Below are 18,618 nucleotides of genomic sequence, written 5' to 3'. Positions count from 1 at the left end.
TCTTGCAGGAAATGATTTTTAAGAAAAGTAAAAGATTTAACCCTGACCGGTTTGGCTCAGTGGATAGAGCGTCGGCCTGCGGACTGAAAAGGTCCCAGGTTCGATTTTGGTGAAGGGCATGTACCTTGGTTGCGGGCACATCTCCAGTAGGAGGTGTGCAGGAGGCAGCTGATCGATGTTTCTTTCTTATCAATGTTTCTAACACTCTATCTCTCTCTTCCTCTCTGTAAAAAAAATCAATAAAATAAATGAGTGGTGCATCAATTTCAATGAATAGTACGTTTTGTCTGGGATCTGTTGCTCTAGAAAACCAGTCTAAAACATTTTTACCTGTTATGACTCGCTTTTAAAAAATGTATTTATAGCCAAAACCGGTTTGGCTCAGTGGATAGAGCGTCGGTCTGCAGACTGGAAGGTCCCAGGTTCGATTCCGGTGAAGGGCATGTACATTGGTTGCGGGCACATCCCCCGGTGGGGGGTGTGCAGGAGGCAGCTGGTTGATGTCTCTTTCTCATTGATGTTTTTAGGCTCCTGCAGGAGGCAACCAATCGATGTTTCATGCTCACATTGATATTTCTCTCTGTCTTTCCCTCTCTTCCACTCTCTAAACATCAATGGAAAAATATCCTCAGGTGAGGATAAAAAAAAATAGAATTTGAATAATGAAAGCAGAGGAAGGGGTCATTTCCCTGAGTTCCAATGATATTCGGGAATCTGGGATTCAAGTCCAAAATGCCTAACCCAAGGCATGGGGACTCTGATCACTGCCCCCCATTTCCCTCTGCACTGGCTTTGGGACTCTAAAACACCCTGCCCACCCTGATGCCATCTGGTCCTCCTGAGGGACCTGTTCCAACCCAAGAACCGCCCCATGACAGGAGACCAGGAAAATGGAGAGCTCTACCAAGCAAGGGTTTATTGCATTACCAAATGAAGAGACTTGTGAACGTGATGGAGAATGTTAGTAGTGCAGATTAAAATTAAAAGTGTCCGTTGCATTGTGCGGAACAGGGAAAAAGTAAACATATCATTCCAATTCGAAAAGCCTTTATTCCATCAAGCCAAAAAGGCACCACATGAAATTCCATCTTGGTTGTTTCACTCTCCTTTTGTTAAACAGCCAAAACTCACAGCAGATTAGGCAGAACCTATGACCAAACATTTTAACAGAGATACAGAGGTAGCAAGAACACACCCAGGAAGGGCTCACCATAATCCTTAGGAGAAAGCAATGAAAAAACAGTGGGGTAGCATGACAAAGTTTTAAGAGATGTTTAAATTAAAAAAAGGTTGACCAAACCAACTATTCTCTAGTGTGTGGAGGAACTGAATCCCTCATACACTGCTGGAGAAATGCAAACAGGTCCATCAGTTTTGATCACAACTTGCAAATCTCCATAAGTTAAATATTCACCTACCCTACAACTTAAGACTATGTACTGAGTTATTGACAAGGGTAAGTGAAACATATCCACATAAAAAATTATACAGCCCTGACCGGTTTGGCTCAGTGGATAGAGCGTCAGCCTTCGGACTGAAGGGTCCCAAGTTGGATTCCGGTCAAGGGCATGTACCTTAGTTGCGGGCATATCCCCAGCGGGGGGTGTGCAGGAGGCAGCTGACCGATGTTTCTCTCTCATCAATGTTTCTAACTCTCTATCCCTCTCCCTTCCTCTCTGTAAAAAAATTAATAAAATATATTTTTAAAAAAGAAAAAATTAATTAGAACCCTTATTTTAAATAGTCAAAAACAACCATATCGAATGAAGAAACTAATTATGATATATTTGAAGATAAAAATATTTCTCCACCAAAAGATGAGCTACTAATGTATCATTAATAAATCTCTAATGATTTATACAATGTAAACAAAAGCAGAAAAAATACTGTCATTCCTATCATGTAAAATTTAGAAATTACAAAGGTATCTATTAAAATGGAATGTAAATTAATGGTTACTTGGAAAGCTGTGAGGGGCAGAGAGATTCAAAAAGAACATGCAGTAAATTCAGTGACATATATATGGTCAATATTGACTATGGTGATGGATTCACTTAATTCCATATGTGAAGACTCCTCAAATATTATATTTGACATATGTCATTTATTAAAAATTAAAATGTTTTAAAATTGGTTAAAGGTGAAAGAAGTTTGCATGTCCAACTTTTTTTGGAAAACAGATTTAACAAATTGAAAGTCAGCCCACGTTCTCATGCCCTGTGAAAGAGACCTTCCTCAGTGACAGTGAACAATGAAGACTTTCACCCAAACCAGCGGGAATGCTCACTGGATCACAAGACATCCTGGAATGCACAAACCTTTAGATTATTTTCAATGACGATGACTGCATCCACAGAAAACATGCTTAGAGGAACACAGATTTGTGTACATGCCACCCAGCCGTCTTTTCCTCGGAACATTTCTGGATGTAGGTTTACAAGAGGCTCATTCCATCTAGCTGGCAGCAATCTTTTCCAACACCATGTAGGCCAGTGTTTCTGTAGTGATCATGGCTGTCCTAATCCCTATGGTCCTCTAAGGAATTTTGGACATTAGGGCAAATATCCCTTTGTAAGGCTGGGCAAGAGATTCCCCTGCAAACAAGCAAAATAATTCATGTTCCTTCCAGAAGGATCTGAAGTTGTCACAGCTAACCACTCTCTGGAGTGATCTCCTGAAACTCTCCTAAAACTCATGGCATCAGGCTTAACATGAGGACTGGAGAGCCCAGTCTTTCCTAGGAAAATAGCGCAGCAATGAACATCTGGCCTAAACTGCTGAGCTAATTTCTCACTATGTCATTCTCTCACAGGCAGAGAAAGTTTGAGCTGCCCATAAAATTGTTCACATGCTTATAGTATCCAAATGCTATATATTAAAAGGCTAATATGCAAATTGTCCCCTCGACTGGGAGTTCGACCAGGAGTTCAACCAGGAGTTCGACTAGGGGGTGAGGCTGGCCAGCCAACCTCCCCTCCTTCTGGCCAGCCACACCCACTATCAGCCCTACCCCACCCCGATCGGGGGCCGGACAGCTGGACCCCACCCTTGCACGAATTCATGCACCAAGCCTCTAGGCTGTTTATAATCTACCACAGACAGTAAAGAGAACACCCAAGATTAAAGAAGACTTAGAAAGTCCTTCACTATTTTACAACCAAAGGGATAAGAGCCTGGCAGTTCTTGAATCAGTGAATTGACCACTCAAAAAAATTATCACTGTTATTTAGAAAAAGTCTGCCCCTGGGGAAAAGTTATTCTGTAAGCTGCTCGCTGAACTCAGGTGATGTTCTATGGGGACAACACTGAGTCAGGTCCATATGCCAACTAGTCAGAGTGAAAGGAAATAAGACTTCCTACAAGCTCAGGCTGCTCCCAATTTTCTCAAACAAATCAGAGAACAATTAGCTTTCCTGAGCACATGAGGATGGTGATTAACGCAATCTGTGAATACCTTGTAGGTGGAACAGCAACAGAAATATAGTGACAGCCCAGCCAATGTAGCTCAGTGGTTGAGCTTCAACCTACGAATCAACCAAGAGGTCACGATTTGAACTGGAGTCAGGGCACATGCCCCTATTTCAGGCTGGATCCCCAGTTGGGGGCATGTGGGAGGCAATCAATGATTCTCTTTCTTCATTGCTGTTTCCATCGATCACTCCTGATCCCTCTCCCTTTCTCTCTGAAATTAAAAAAATTTTTTTTAAAAAGGGTCTACAGATAGATGTTGTCATCCGGGTGACAGGAGATAGTTGTAAAAAAAAAAAAAATTGCCCTAGCTGGTTTGGCTCAGTGGATAGAGCATCAGCCTGTGGACTAGGGGGTCCTGGGTTCGATTCGGGCCAAGGGCACATGCCCGGGTTGCGGGCTTGATCCCCAGTGGGGGGAGTGCAGGAGGCAGCTGATCAAGGATTCTCTCTCATCATTGATGTTTCTATCTCTCTCTCCCTTCCTCTCTAAAATCAATAAAAATATATTAAAAATGAATAAATAAATTTAAAAATATTATGTAGAAACATAGATTTGGGAAGACACCTGTGTAAATTACAAATTGTAAACATACATGCCGGGCTGGTGTGGTTCAGTGGTTGAGCGACACCGTATGAACCAGGACTCGATTCAGTTTCCACTCAGGTGCAAGCTCAATCTCCAGTATGGGCATGCAGTAGGCAGCCGATCGGTGATTCTCTCTCATCATTGATGTATCTATCTTTCTCTCCCTCACACTTCCTCTCTGAAATCAATAAAAACATTAATAAGTGCAACACACACACACATGCTTTTCACAAAAGTAAAATATATTGGGAATCTTCCTACTGTTGATGATTGAATGTATGAGATTCCATTCAGACAAGTGGGTCTTCAGAGTTTACTACATTATTTTTAGGAGTGAACTAAAAAACTCTGCATTTCCTGAGTATGTAAGACCTTCCTCCAACGGGAATTCTTATGTGTGGAGTCAGGTTAGAACTTTGCCTAAAAGATTTCCCATATTAACTACACACATAAAGCCTTTCTCTAGTGTGAATTCTCTGATGAGAACGAAGGCCATAGGTCACAGCAAAAGATTTTCCACATTCACTGCACTCATAAGGCCTTTCTCCAGTGTGAACTCTCTGATGACAACGAAGGGTATACAACCTGGTAAAAGATTTCCCGCATTCACGACACTCATAAGGCTTTTCTCCCTTGTGAACTTTCTGATGATAATGGAAGCCAGTGATACTGGCAAAAGACTTCCCACATTCACTGCACTCATAAGGCATTTCTCCAGTGTGAACTCTCTGGTGGCAACGGAGGCCACTGCCAGAGGTGTAAGACTTCCCACATTCATTGCAAACGTAAGGTCTTTCACCAGTGTGAACTCTCTGATGACGATGAAGGGTAACTTTCCAAGTAAATGATTTTCCACATTCGCTGCACTCATAAGGCGTTTCTCCAGTGTGAACTCTCTGGTGGCAACGGAGGCCACTGTGAGAGGTATAAGACTTCCCACATTCATTGCAAACATAAGGTCTTTCACCAGTGTGAACTCTCTGATGACGATGAAGGGTAACTTTCCAAGTAAATGATTTCCCACATTCACCACATTCATAAGGCCTTTCTCCAGTGTGAACACTTTGATGATAATGGAAGCCAGTGCTACTGGCAAAAGACTTCCCACATTCACTGCACTCATAAGGCCTTGCACCAGTGTGAACTTTCTGATGTTGATGAAGGCGAGAGCTGGTGATAAAAGACTTCCCACATTCACTGCACTCATAAGGCCTTTCTCCTGTGTGAAATCTCTGATGACAACGCAGGCCATTGCTATCGGTAAAAGATTTTCCACATTCATTGCACACATAAGGTCTTTCACCAGTGTGAACTCTCTGATGACGACCAAGGTTAACTTTCCAAGTAAATGATTTCCTACATTTGCTGCAATCATAAGGCCTTTCTCCAGTGTGAACTCTCTGATGACGATGAAGGTGAGTGCTAGCGATAAAAGATTTCCCACATTCACTGCACTGATAAGGCCTTTCTCCTGTGTGAACTCTCTGATGATAACGGAAACCATTGCTAGTGGTAAATGTTTTTCCACATTCACTGCATTGATAAGGCCTATCTCCAGTGTGAATTTTCTGATGACAACGAAAGCCAGTGCTACTGGGAAAAGATTTCCCACATTCAATGCAGTTATAAGGCCCTTCTCCTGAGTGAAATTTCTGATGATAACAAAGAGTAGAAAATCTGGTAAAGGATTTCCCACATTCACTGCACCAGAAACCCTCTTTTCCAGTATGGACATCCTTGTTCTGAAGAAACGTGTGGTTACAGCCAATGGCTTTCTTACATTCTTTTCTGGAGTAGTAAGTTTTTCTCTTTTGAAACCTCACCCCACTAATCGAGATGTCATTTGGTCTGTCCCTAGTCCGAGTAGCCTTTTGCCGGAGATGTCCTGACTCGGTAAGGATGTCCTGCCCCACCTCTCCACAGGTAAAATGCTTCTGAGACACACTGAAATGGCAGCCCTTTGCAAGTGAGTTGTTGTCCATACTTCTTATCAAAGGCTTCTCTCTCAAGTGCTGCTCCTGGTGCCAGTGAAATTGTGCATGGAAATGAAATTGTTTTGCACATGCCCCACACCTCAACAGTATCTTCCTGTGTTGTAATTCCTGTTGCTCAATCAAGTGGAAAATGTTTCTCAAGACTAGTCCACAACTCTCACAGGGGTGGTGGCTCTTCTGGGAAGACAAAGCTAACTTGGGATTCTTTGCCTGTGACACTCTTACAGCAATGTTCTCTTCAAGCTGTGCCTCCATATTCCCTGCTCTACAACAGCAACCTAAAAAAAAAGGAAATGCAGGTGAAGTACATGGTGATCTTAGCAGGAAGAAATATTCTCAGCACAAATGTCCATCTGTCACAGGTAGGCATGATTCTATGGGATGATTTTTGAGACCAGTGAGTTAGACTCTGACAAAATGATTGTTATACATTACTTGACCCCTAAAGTCAGTCAATAGTGGAGACACTATGAAGGGAGGGACACGAGCATAGGATGGGACACAAAAAAGAGATACAGGGTCTACTAGTTTTTCCTTTACAAACAGCTGCCTGTAGGACCTTTCATACCAGTGACATAAATCTGTGTGGACTAATTTGAATGTACTCAAAGACATAAAAATCCATTGTATTACAGCACATGATGTGTAAAGTTAATATAATGTGCACATGCCAAAGGCTCGAAAGACATGAACCAAAGTTGGAGTTCAGTAAAGAGGAACATGTGAGGCAAGCAGTTCAGATGCAAACTTTAGAGAAGTAAAGATTATTCACAAGCTGGGAATCCAAGTACAAATAGAACTGAGTAGTTGTGCCTTAGCTGGTGTGGCTCAGTTGGTTGGGAATGGTCCTGTGCATGGAAAGTTTGCCAAATAGAAATCCAGTCAGGACACATGACCAGTACAACAACTGTTTGGGGTGTATACAGGAAGCAATTAACCAATGTTTCTCTGTCACATCTCTCTCTCTCTCTCTCTCTCTCTCTCTCTCTCTCTCTCTCTCTCTCTTCTTCTGTATCCAAAATCAATAAAAATATCTTACAAAAGGAACTGAGTAGTTGGCTTTAAATAATAAGCAAGAACAATTAGAATGGCCTAACCGGTTTGGCTCAGTGGATAGAGCATTGGCCTGTGGACTAAAGGATCCTGGGTTCAATTCCAGTGAAGGGAACATACCTTGGTTGCAGGCTCCTCCCCAGGCTGGGCCCTGTTTAGGGCACATGCAGGAGGCAACCCATCGATGTGTTTCGCTCACATCAATGTTTCTCTCTGTGTTTCCCTCTCTTTCACTCTCCCTAAAAATCAATGGAAAAATATCCTCAGGTGAGGATTAAAAAAAAAAAAGAGGGTAATTGCATGAAGTATTCAAAGTAATGAAAAGCAAGGACCTGGAAAAAAGATTACTATATACAGCAAGGATATAAAGCAAAATAGATGGTGAAATAAAGAACTTTCCAGAACAAAAAAGGGTAAAGGAGTTTAGCATCACCAACTCAGCACAACAAAAAAAGCTAAAGGGATTTCTGTAATAAGAAACAAAGAGAGAAAATGAGAGGGAGAGAGAGAGAGAGAGAGAGAGAGAGGTGGAGGGGGACAAAAACATAGGCATACAAAATTAAAATGGAAATAACTAAGCACCCATGAATAATCAACTTAAAGGTAAATGGATTAAATGCTTCAATCAAAAGACATAGGGTACCTGAATGAATAAAATACAGGACCCAATTATATGGTAAACAAGAGACCCACCTCAGAACAAAAGACTCACACAGCATGAGAGTAAAGAGATGGAAAAAAATTTTCCATAGAAATGGATAGGAGTTGCAATTCTCATATCCGACAAAATAGACTTTAAAAGCATCATGCTAAGCGAAATAACCCAGTCAAAGAAAGATAAATTTCATATGATCTCACTCATTTGTGGAATATAATGAACAACATAAACTGATGAACAAAAATAGAGCCAGAGTGTAAAAAAATACCTACACCAGTGATGGTGAACCTATGACACGTGTGTCAGCACTGACACGCGTAGCCATTTCTGATGACACGCGGCCGCATGCCGAGGATGAAACATTTGCTGCTCCTGAGGATGAAACATTTGCGACTAGAGTCTTGGAGTTAGTTTTTTCCTCAAAGTGACACACTACCCGAGTTATGCTCAGTTTTTTTTGGGAAGTTTGACACACCAAGCTCAAAAGGTTGCCCATCACTGACCTACACTAATAAAAGAGAAACATGCAAAATAACCATCACTCTGCCACACCCACAGCCAATCAGGAGCGAGTATGCAAATTAGCCCAACCAAGATGGCGGCAGCAACGGAGCTGTAGTGAGCAGGAGGCTTGGGTTGCCCCTGGGAATGGAGGAAGCCAAGTTTCCCGCCTCTGCTCAAGGCTACAAAGTTTCAATTATAGAAGATAAATAAATCCCAGATACCTGCTTCCAACCGCCCCTGGCCTCTGCTCAAGGAGGCACTGAAAAAAAAAAAAAGAAAAGAACTTAAGGAGGGGATTCTGGATCGCCGGGGACGGGGGCATGGCCAGCCTGAAAACAGCTCTCAGCTCCTCACCCAAGGTGGCCACACTCCCATGGGGTGAGGGTCCCCACCATGGGGCTTGACCAACCTGAAAACAGCCATCAACCCCCACCCAGGCTGGCCAGGCACCCCAGTGGGGACCCCCACCCTGAAGGGGGTGTGGCCAGCCTGAAAACAGCCCTCAGTCCCTCACCCCGTCAGTGGGGGTCAGTTTGGAGGTGATTAGGACAGTGGGAGGGCAGTTTGGTGTGAGCAGACCAGCAGGGGGGGCAGTTGGGGGAGAGCAGGCCAGTGCGGAGGGGAGGTGGGGTCAAGCAGGCCAGCACGGAGTGCAGTTGGGGGTGATCAGGCTGGCGTAGGGCATTTGGGGGCGAGCAGGCTGGCAGGCAGAGTTGTTAGGGGCAATCAGGCAGGCAGGTGAGTGGCTAGGAGCCAGCAGTCCCAGATTGCGAGAGGGATGTCTGACTGCCGGATTAGGCCCTATCCCTGTAAACCAGCAGTAGGACATCCTTCGAGGGGTCCCAGATTGGAGAGGGTGCAGGCCAAGGTGAGGGAAACCGCCCACCTGCCCGTGCACAAATTTTGTGCACTGGGCCTCTAGTACTAGAATATAATAGAAGTAATCCTGTTATTTGCAGATTTTTAATATTTCCTACAACTTTTGTGATATCACACTATGTTAGTACAGTTTTCATAATATTATATTTAAATTCTTTTATTCTTGAAATATTAATGTAAGATCATTTTGCTTGAATAATTGGTGTACACTGCATGTAACATTATCAGATTTAAAATAGTTTTTCTTGAGATACTGTTTATTGCATGTAACATTATTTAAGATAGTTTTTCTTGAAATAAAAGTAAGTAAATAAATTCAATGAACTTCAAAGAATGAAAGAAAAGACACTACAAAGAAAGAGAACTACAGACCAATATGCCTGAAGAATATAGATGCTAACCTCCTCAACAAAATATTAGCAAATCAGATCAAGCAATATATTAAAAATATCATACACTGCCCTAAACGGTTTGGCTCAGTGGATAGAGTGTTGGCCTGCAGGTTGAAAGGTCCCAGGTTCAACTGGTCAAGGGCATGTACCTTGGTTGCAGGCACATCCCCAGTAGGGAGTGTGCAGGAGGCAGCTGATCGATTTTTCTAACTCTCTATCCCTCTCCTTTCCACTCTATAAAAAATCAATAAAATATATTTTAAAAAGAGATCATACACAATGACTAAGTGGGATTTACTCCAGGAACAAGGATGATCCAATATTCGTAAATCAATAAACTTGATACATCACAGAATCATATTGAAAGACAAAAATCACATGGTCATATCAATAGACTCAGGAAAAGCATTCCACAAAATCCAACACCCATTTTTCATAAAAACTCTCAGCAAAGTGGGAATAGAGGGAGCATATCTCAACATGATAAAGGCCACATATGACAAGCCTACAGCCAACATCATATTCAATGGGAAAAAACTAAAACCATTTCTCCTAAGAACAGGAACTAGACTGCAGTACCCTCTTTCAATACTCCTGTTCAACATAGTACTGGAAGCCTAGCCACAGAGATCAGATGAAAAGAAATAAAAGGCATCCAAATTGGAAAAGAGGAAGTAAAACTCTCATTATCCGCAGATGACATGCTATTGTAAACAGAAAACCCTAAAAGGCTCTACCAAAAAACTACTAGATTTAATAAAGGAATTAGGCAATGTAGCAAAATTAAAAATTAACACCTAGAAGTCGATGGCATTTTATTCATCAACAATGAATTATCAGAAAGAGAAAGTAAACAGACATTCCCATTTACCACTGCAACAAAAAAATAATAAGATACTTAGGAATAAACTTAACCAAGGAGGAAAAAGACTCGTACTCGGAAAACTACATCATTAAAAGAGGTAGAGAAAGATACTGTATAAATAAGTGGTAGAATATATACCGTGTTCATGGATTGGTAGAATTAACATAATTAAAATGTACATACTACCCAAAGCAATCTACTCATCTAATGCAATCCCTATTAAAATAGCAATGGGCCCTAACTGGTTTGGGTCAGTGGATAGAGTGTTGGCCTGCAGACTGAAATGTCCCATGCATTGGTGGAATGTACATTATGAAACTCTATTATAAAAGTTAAAATTGAGAACTAGCAAAAATACTGAAGCTAATAATATGTACCTTAGAAGATAACCAATATGAAAAGATGTGAAATGTGCCGAAACCGGTTTGGCTCAGTGGATAGAGTGTCGGCCTGCGGACTGAAGGGTCCCAAGTTCGGTTCTGGTCAGGGGCATGTACCTTGGTTGCGGATACATCCCCAGTGGGGGGTGTGCGGGAGGCGGCTGCGATGTTTCTGACTCTCTATCCCTCTCCCTTCCTTTCTGTAAAAAAACAATAAAATATATTTAAAAAAGAAAAAAAAAAGATGTGAAATGTGATATCAAAAACATATAAAGGAGTGTACGGTGGAGAGTCAAAGATAGAATTTTTGTATAAAATTGAAGGTGGTGTCAGGATAAAACAGATTATAAAGAGTATGAGTTGTTTTATGTAAGTCTCTTAGAAACCACAAGCAAAAACCTATGTAATAGATACACAAAAGAGAAAGGACTAAAACCGTTATACAAAATTATCAAATCACAAAAGACAATCACAAGACATGAAGACAAAGGAAATACAAAAAAGCCAGAAACCAGAAACAATGTTGAAGTGGCAATAGGAGGCCCTAAAACAAATTTCCAAATCAAAAGACAGTGACTGAAAGAATAAAAACAAAAGAACACCACTAACAACAAACCAGAGGCGATATATGCTGCCAACAAGGTACACTAAAACTTTATGGACACAAATAGGCTGAAGAGAATGAGATGCAAAAAATATTTCATGCAAATGAAACCCAAAAAAGGCTGGGGTAGCTAAAGTTCTATCAGACAAGACAGACTACCTCAAAAAGTGTCACAAGAGACAAATTTGTTACAGAATGATAAATAAGTTTAATTCATCAAGAGGATGACAACTTTAAGTATTATGCACCAAAGAACTCAGCAACTAAGGATAGAAAGCAAATAATATCAGAAATGATGACAGAAAAAAGAAACCCAATGTTAGTAGAGATAATTCCACTTCAGTAATAGGTAAATCATCCCATCGAAAGACAATACGGAATAATGGAAGTTTCACCAGACTTTAGACCAAACAGAATGAATAAATACATACAGAACATTCCATCCTAAGGCAGAACATGCATTCTCGTCAAGTGCACATGAAACATTCTCTAGGAAGATCACATGGTAGGTCAAAAAATAAGTCTCTGACTTTGAGAAGAAATCATGTCAAGTATCTTATGTGATCACAATGCACGAAACTAGAAATCAACTTTAGCTTCAAGAAAGATGGAAAATTCACAAATATGTTGAAATTACACAACACAAAACTGAACAATAGGTGGGTGAAAGAAAAAAACACAAAAAAAGAACTCAAACCCGGCCAGTGTGGCTCAGTGGTAGAGTGTCAATCTATGAACCAGGAGGTCACAGTTTGAACCTCAGTCAGAGCACATGCATGGATTGTGGACTGGATCCCCAATGTGGGGTGTGCAGAAGGCAGCCAATCAATGCTTGTCTCTTATCATTGACTAGAGACCCGGCGCATGAAATTCATGCATGGGTGGGGGAGGTGTCCCTCAGCCTGGCCTCCACCTTCTCCAATCTGGGACATCCCTCTCTAATCCGGGACTGCTCACCTGCCTGCCTGATCACCCCTAACACTCTCCCCTGCTAGCCTGATCGCCCCTAACCGCCTCTGCCTCGGCCCCCTCAACCATGGCTTTGTCTGGAAGGACATCTGGAAGGATGTCTGGTCTAATTAGCATATTACCCTTCTATTAGTATAGATGTTTCCATCTCTCTCTCCTCCCTTCCTCTCTGAAATCAATAAAAATATATTAAAAAAAGAACTAAAAAAATATAGAGGCAAAACAAATAGGAACAATCTATCAAAGCTTATGTATAAAATGCATAAAATGCAATTCTAAGAGGATATTTTACAGGGATAAATGCCTACATTAAGAAAAAAGATCTTAAATGAACAACTTAACCTTGCACCTCAGAAAAATAGAAACAAATTAAGAAAGTAAAACCAAAGCTAGCAAAGGAAAAAAACAATAAATATTAGAACAAACATAAATAAAATAGACAAAAGAAAAACAAACATATGAGCTGGCTGGTGTGGCTCAGGGGTTACGTGTTGACCTATGAACCAGGTTGAACCAGGAGGTCATAGTTCAATTCCCAGTCAGGGCACATACCTTGGTTGAGGGCTCGATCCCAGATAGGAGGAGTGCAGGAGGCAACAGATCAATGATTCTCTCTCATCATTGATGTTTCTATCTTTCTCCCTCACCCTTCCTCTCTGAAATCAATAAAAATATATAGTAAAAAAGAAAAACATATGATAACAAAGAGCTATTAGAAAAAAGATATATAAAATTGGCAAACCTTTAGCTAGACTGAAACAAAAGAGACAAGATTCAAATAAATTTAAAAAGAAATGAAAGAGCCCTAGCTGGTTTGGGTCAGTAGATAGAGCGTCGGTCTGGAGAATGATGGGTCCCAGGTTCGATTCCAGTCAAGGGCACATGCCTGGGTTGTGGGCTCAATCCCCAATAGGGGGCATGCAGGAGGCAGCCAATCAATGATTCTCATCATTGATGTTTCTCTCTCTCTCTCTCCCTTTCCCTTCCTCCCTGAAATCAATAAAGATATATTTTTAATAATAATAATAATAAAGAAATGAAAGATAAGACATCACACCTTACACTATTAATCAAAATGCATCTTCAGAGATGTTGGTCATTAACATGATCTTACAAAGAGAAAAATGTCCAGATCCCACTATAAACTTCGGAAATTAAGAAACATACTCAACCGAAACCGGTTTGGCTCAGTGGATAGAGCTTCGGTCTGCGGACTGAAGGGTCCCAGGTTTGATTCCGGTCAAGGACATGTACCTTGGTTGCAGGCACATCCCCAGTGGGAGGTGTGCAGGCAGCAGCTGATCGATGTTTCTAACTCTCCATCCCTCCCCCTTCCTTTCTGTAAAAAATCAATAAAATATATATTTTTAAAAAGAAACATACTCAGCCCTGGCCGGTTTGGCTCAGTGGATAGAGCGTTGGCCTGCGGACTGAGGGGTCCCAGGTTCGATTCTGGTCAAGGGCATGTACCTTGGTTGCGGGCACGTCCCCGGTGGGAGGTGTGTAGGAGGCAGCTGATCGATGTTTCTCTCTCATCGATGTGTTCTTGATAATATAACATCATTACAATGTCCATACTACCCAAAGCAATCTATAGATGAAATGTAATTCCCATGATAATTGCAATGGTATTTTACAAAGAAATAGAGAATCTTGAAAAGCATGGAACCTCAAAAGACCTTAAATAGCAAAAGTAATCATGAGCAAGAACAAACCCAGCAGCATCACACTTCTTGCCTTCAATCTATTACAAAGCCAAAGCCACCAAACAGTGTGTTCTAGAAATAAACACAGACACAGAGACCAATGAAACAGAACAGAGAACACCGAAGTAAACCCAGGCACATACATTCAAGTCATCTTTGACAAAAACCATCAGACACATTAAGAAAGAAAGGAGAGCCCTAACCGGTTTGGCTCAGTGGATGAATCATCGGCCTTCGGACTGAGGGGTCCCAGGTTTGATTCCGGTCAAGGGCATGTACCTTGGTTGTGGGAACATCCCCAGTGGAGGGTGTGCAGGAGGCAGCTGATGGATGTTTCTCTCTCTCATCAATGTTTCTAACTCTCTATCCCTCTCCCTTCCGCTGTGTAAAAAAAAAAAAAATCAATAAAATATATTTTAAAAAATAAAATAAAATATAGAAAGTATTCAAAAGGCACATTAGCAAAAAAAAATATGGTTAAAAAGCAGGCTAAGGATGTAGAAACAATTTTCCCCAAAATATGTACAAATGACCAACAGGAATATAAAAAATGCTTTTTCTCGCTAATCAAGGTGGAATCCATTAGGCTCCCTGCCACCCTACCAACCACATATTCTTCCCTGTGAGTTCAGGGCAGCAGGTATTGGGGCAGCGCAAGCAAAGGACAGCAACTGCCCAGAAAACTGGAAAACATGCAGTGCCCACCGTCCAACTGTGAGGACAGAACCCACCCGGGAAAAGGGGCTGGGGAAATGGCAAAGCCAAGTCCAGGTCACTGGTGAGAGGAGGGTCTTACCCAGCGAGGATACAAGTTCAAAGTTCTCCAGCATCACATTCAGGTACAGCTGTCTCTGACCCTCATCAAGGAGGCTCCATTCCTCCCTGGAGAAGTACAGGGCAATGTCCTCAAAGGTCACGCCAACCTGTCAGAATGGAGACATTTAAAACCGGAGTTGTCTCTCTGAGAACCCTCACTCCTACTCCTTACACACCTTCCCCCCCCCTCAACCTCCTCCAGGGCACCCGGTTAGTGTGGACACCAGGCCCTAATGCCAGTGCAGGCTGCTCTCTCATCACAGTCCCATTACTCACTGGGATTGCCCTCAGCAGAGCAGCTGGGTTGGGAAGGCGGACAGCAGAGAAACACCATCAATGCTCTGGGCGATGCCTCCAGGGCCCCAGCCTTCCTGCCAACAATACCACCCCTTCTCCTAGATCATGCCTCCCAGACAAAGACAAACATGAGATTATGCTTCACCCTGAACTCCCCACACCAGGTCCCGGGGACCATCAGCTCACACTTCCTCCAGATGTGCACACCACTGGGTAACCTTTAACCTCTTCCCATCTTCAGTCCCAGGTTCACTCCCTCAGCTCTGCCCCCTTCCTGCTCCAATGCCACTGGATCTCGCTGGACTCACCCATGAACTTGGCACATGGCATGTAGAGAAGCTTGTCTACCAGCCGGGTCCAGGACCACCCCCGGCCCCTGAGGGACCCCACAGCCGGGAAAGCCCCAATGAGGCTGTGCCGTCCTCCCTGCAGCCTCTGATCTGTCCGCCAATCCTCACAGCCCACACCCTCAGGGAACCTCAGATGCCAGTCAGCCCTGTCCTCTCCGCCCTGCACTGGCTGTGCCTCAGAAGCCACAACGCTCCTCTCTCCCCTCCGCCTTCCTCACGGTCCTCCACGCGGACTGAGCTGCAGGACGGGACAGGCGCCCGCACCCGGGCGGTCCTGTTCGGTGTGAGGAGTCGTGTGTGTGTGTGTGGGGGGGGGGTGGGGTGGGGTGGGGGGGGGAGAGTAAGGGGTGGGGAGCGGGGTCTGGCACTCACCTCAGCCCGGCGCCTCAGCGCGGTCGCCACCATCGGACTTTGTGTGCGGAGCGGGGCCGGAGCAGCGGGAGAGGCGGCCGCTGAGGTAAAGGCCGTCCCTTTCCGGGCCGCGGAGCGGGACCCCTGGGTGACCACGCCGAGCTTCACTCTGGCGTGTGTGCTGTCTGCACCACGATTATCGCCCCTTCTCTGTCGGGGCATCTCCACGGGGACCCGACGATCTGGAGAATCCGACCAGGTAGTTAAGCTGGTCCTGAGTGGACACTGGAAGTCCCGCCCCTGCGCCCTGTCCTTCAAAGTTAACGCCTTTTCTGACCTTTCATTGGCTCAGCTGGAGAAATTCCACACAAGGTCTTCTGGGTAATGTAGTTCCTGGAGCTCTAGGCAGCAGGTAGGCAGGGTTTCCCCCCATCACTCTGGAGAAAAGCCCGAGTCACCTGCAGGAGGGGAGGGGCTAAAAAATCTGGCTAGAGAAAGTTGTCATGGCCCTAGCTGGTTTTGCTCAGTGGTTAGAGCTTGGGTTCGATTCCGGCCAAGGGCACATGCCTGGGTTGCTGGATCGCTCCCCAGGAGGGGGGGTGCAGGAGGCATCCTATCAATGATTCTCTCTCATCATTGATGTTTCTATTTCTTTCCTCTCTGAAATCAATAAAAAAAAAAATATATATATATATATATATATATATATATATATATATATATATATATATATATAATTTTTTAAAAAATATATATTTTATTGATTTTTTACAGAGAGGAAGAGAGAGGGATAGAGAGTTAGAAACATCGATCAGCTGCCTCTTGCACACCCCCCACTGGGGATGCGCCCACAACCAAGGTACATGCCCTTGACCGAAATCGAACCTGGGACCCTTGAGTCTGCAGGCTGACGCTCTATCCACTGAGCCAAACCGGTTTCGGCTAAAAATATATTTTTTAAAAAGTTGCCATCTTTTCCTGGTGAAGGGATTGCAGTCCGTGTTAATGAAAACTCATTATCTGTGAGCCCAATACAGCGACTTACTCTAGTAAAGAGGTATGCCTGCATTATGGAGTCTGGAAAATTTTATCACACAAATGACCTACTTACACCATCGTTTATGTATGTGACAAGTATAGCACAAGAATTTAGGACAAACTTTTGAAATAAAAAAAGAACTAAGATGCATAATATAAACTTTATTTAAAAAAATTTTTTTAGAGAGGGATAGAATCATCGAGAGACACGTCCACTGGCTGCCTCCTGCATGCCCGCTACTGGGGATTGAGCCCACAATCTGGGCATGTGCCCTGATCAGGAATGGAACACGGGACCTCTTGGTCCATGGGAGGACGCTCAATCCACTGAGCTACCCCAGCCGGGACCTGACTGCCTTACAGAAGGCAGAGCCTGTGGTTTGGGGCCAATAGCCAGAGAAGGCAGGAAGGTGTGAACTTCCTGAAATTGTCCCCTTTCCAGGCAAATGAATGGAAAATGGGAGTCTATTTCAGAGGCTGGAGCTGCGTGAGGCAAATAAGGAGGAAGCTACATTGCGTTCGATGGGCTAGGCAATGAAGTCCTATGGCCGCAGCCTTTATTTTAAACTTCGTATCATATTGTTGTTTTTTTAAAAAATAGTCTTGAAATGGCCAGTAGCAGCAGAGAATGAAATCCTGCAAAGAGAAAACATATAAAGAACTCCCAAACCTCAACAATATTGAAACAACCATCCAAATAATTTAGGTATGAGGTCACGAATTTTCTAATACTGAGATTGTGGTGATGATGGTACAACTCTAAGCTTACTAAAAGTAAGTTGGTGCCCTAACTGCCCTAACCGGTTTGGCTCAGTGGATAAAGCATTGGCTTGAGGACTGACCAGGTTCGATCCCAGTAAAGGGCATATACCTTGGTTGCGGGCACATCCCCAGTAGGAGGTGTGCAGGAGGCAGCTGATCGATGTTTCTCTCTCATCAATGTTTCTAGCTCTCTATCTCTCTCCCTTCCTCTCTGTAAAAAAATCAATAAAATATAATTTTAAAAAATAAAATAAAGTAAGTTGGACAATAGTACATAAATGGTACATACAAATTATGGCGGTAGATCTGTTAAAATGAATTGCTGTTATATACTACAAAATGTATAGGGTATGAATTAAAAAAAACACATCACCATGTACAATTACAAAATTTAAAATTAAAAGTACATGGAGCTCTACCCAGCTGGCACAGTTGGATGGAGCTTCCTTCCATACACCAAAGAGTTGGGGGTTCTATTCCCCATTCAGGGCACATGCCTAGGTTTTGGGTTCAATGCGGTTTGGGAAGAGTATGGGAGGCAGATGGTCGGTTTTTCTCTCAATGTATCTGTCTTTCCCTTTTTCTCTCTAACCATATTCTCAGGTGAGGATTAAAAAAAATTAAACGGAGATGTCTGGGACATAGAAGAAAAAGGTACCAACAAATCATAGATTAAGAATGTAAGAATTTGAATAATGAATCATAATATAAACTGAACATGAATGCATTTTGTTTTTCAAGTATACCTCATTTTAATGCATACCCTTTTTGTGTTACTCATTACCATCCTACTAACTCACCCACTTAATATTAATTACATATAAATACAAACATTTTATAATATGAAAACATGTTTATGACAAATTAAAATAAAATTAGGTTATATCTGACTTTTTTCTAGTTTTATTTGAGATTTAATTGACATAGGTTAGACATATTTTTAA

The 18,618-nt window shown here is 42.7% G+C and overlaps 1 protein-coding gene across 2 annotated transcripts; it reads right to left on the bottom strand.

Annotated features, from left to right (window-relative positions):
• Window positions 1-3,088: 3,088 nt before the first annotated feature.
• LOC307116660 (uncharacterized protein) lies at window positions 3,089-16,324 on the bottom strand. 2 transcript variants are annotated; one of them, XM_079800800.1, is made up of 4 exons: window positions 16,212-16,324; window positions 15,896-16,116; window positions 14,857-14,983; window positions 3,089-6,328 (listed from the first exon to the last, which is right to left on the bottom strand). In XM_079800800.1, exons 1-4 carry the CDS (start codon window positions 16,216-16,218, stop codon window positions 4,494-4,496), a joined length of 2,190 nt encoding a protein of 729 aa, XP_079656926.1. In that variant the 5' UTR covers window positions 16,219-16,324; the 3' UTR covers window positions 3,089-4,493. The 2 variants fall into 2 exon arrangements, with proteins under 2 accessions (XP_079656926.1, XP_079656927.1); XM_079800801.1 differs by lacking the exons at window positions 14,857-14,983; window positions 15,896-16,116; window positions 16,212-16,324 and adding an exon at window positions 8,034-8,246.
• Window positions 16,325-18,618: the final 2,294 nt, after the last annotated feature.

The sequence above is a fragment of the Cnephaeus nilssonii genome (genome assembly GCF_951640355.1).
Source record: "Cnephaeus nilssonii genome assembly, chromosome: 20".
NCBI lineage: Eukaryota > Metazoa > Chordata > Mammalia > Chiroptera > Vespertilionidae > Cnephaeus > Cnephaeus nilssonii.
The sequence above is the reverse complement of the archived record's forward strand: the minus strand, read 5'-3'. Positions and strand labels throughout refer to the sequence as shown.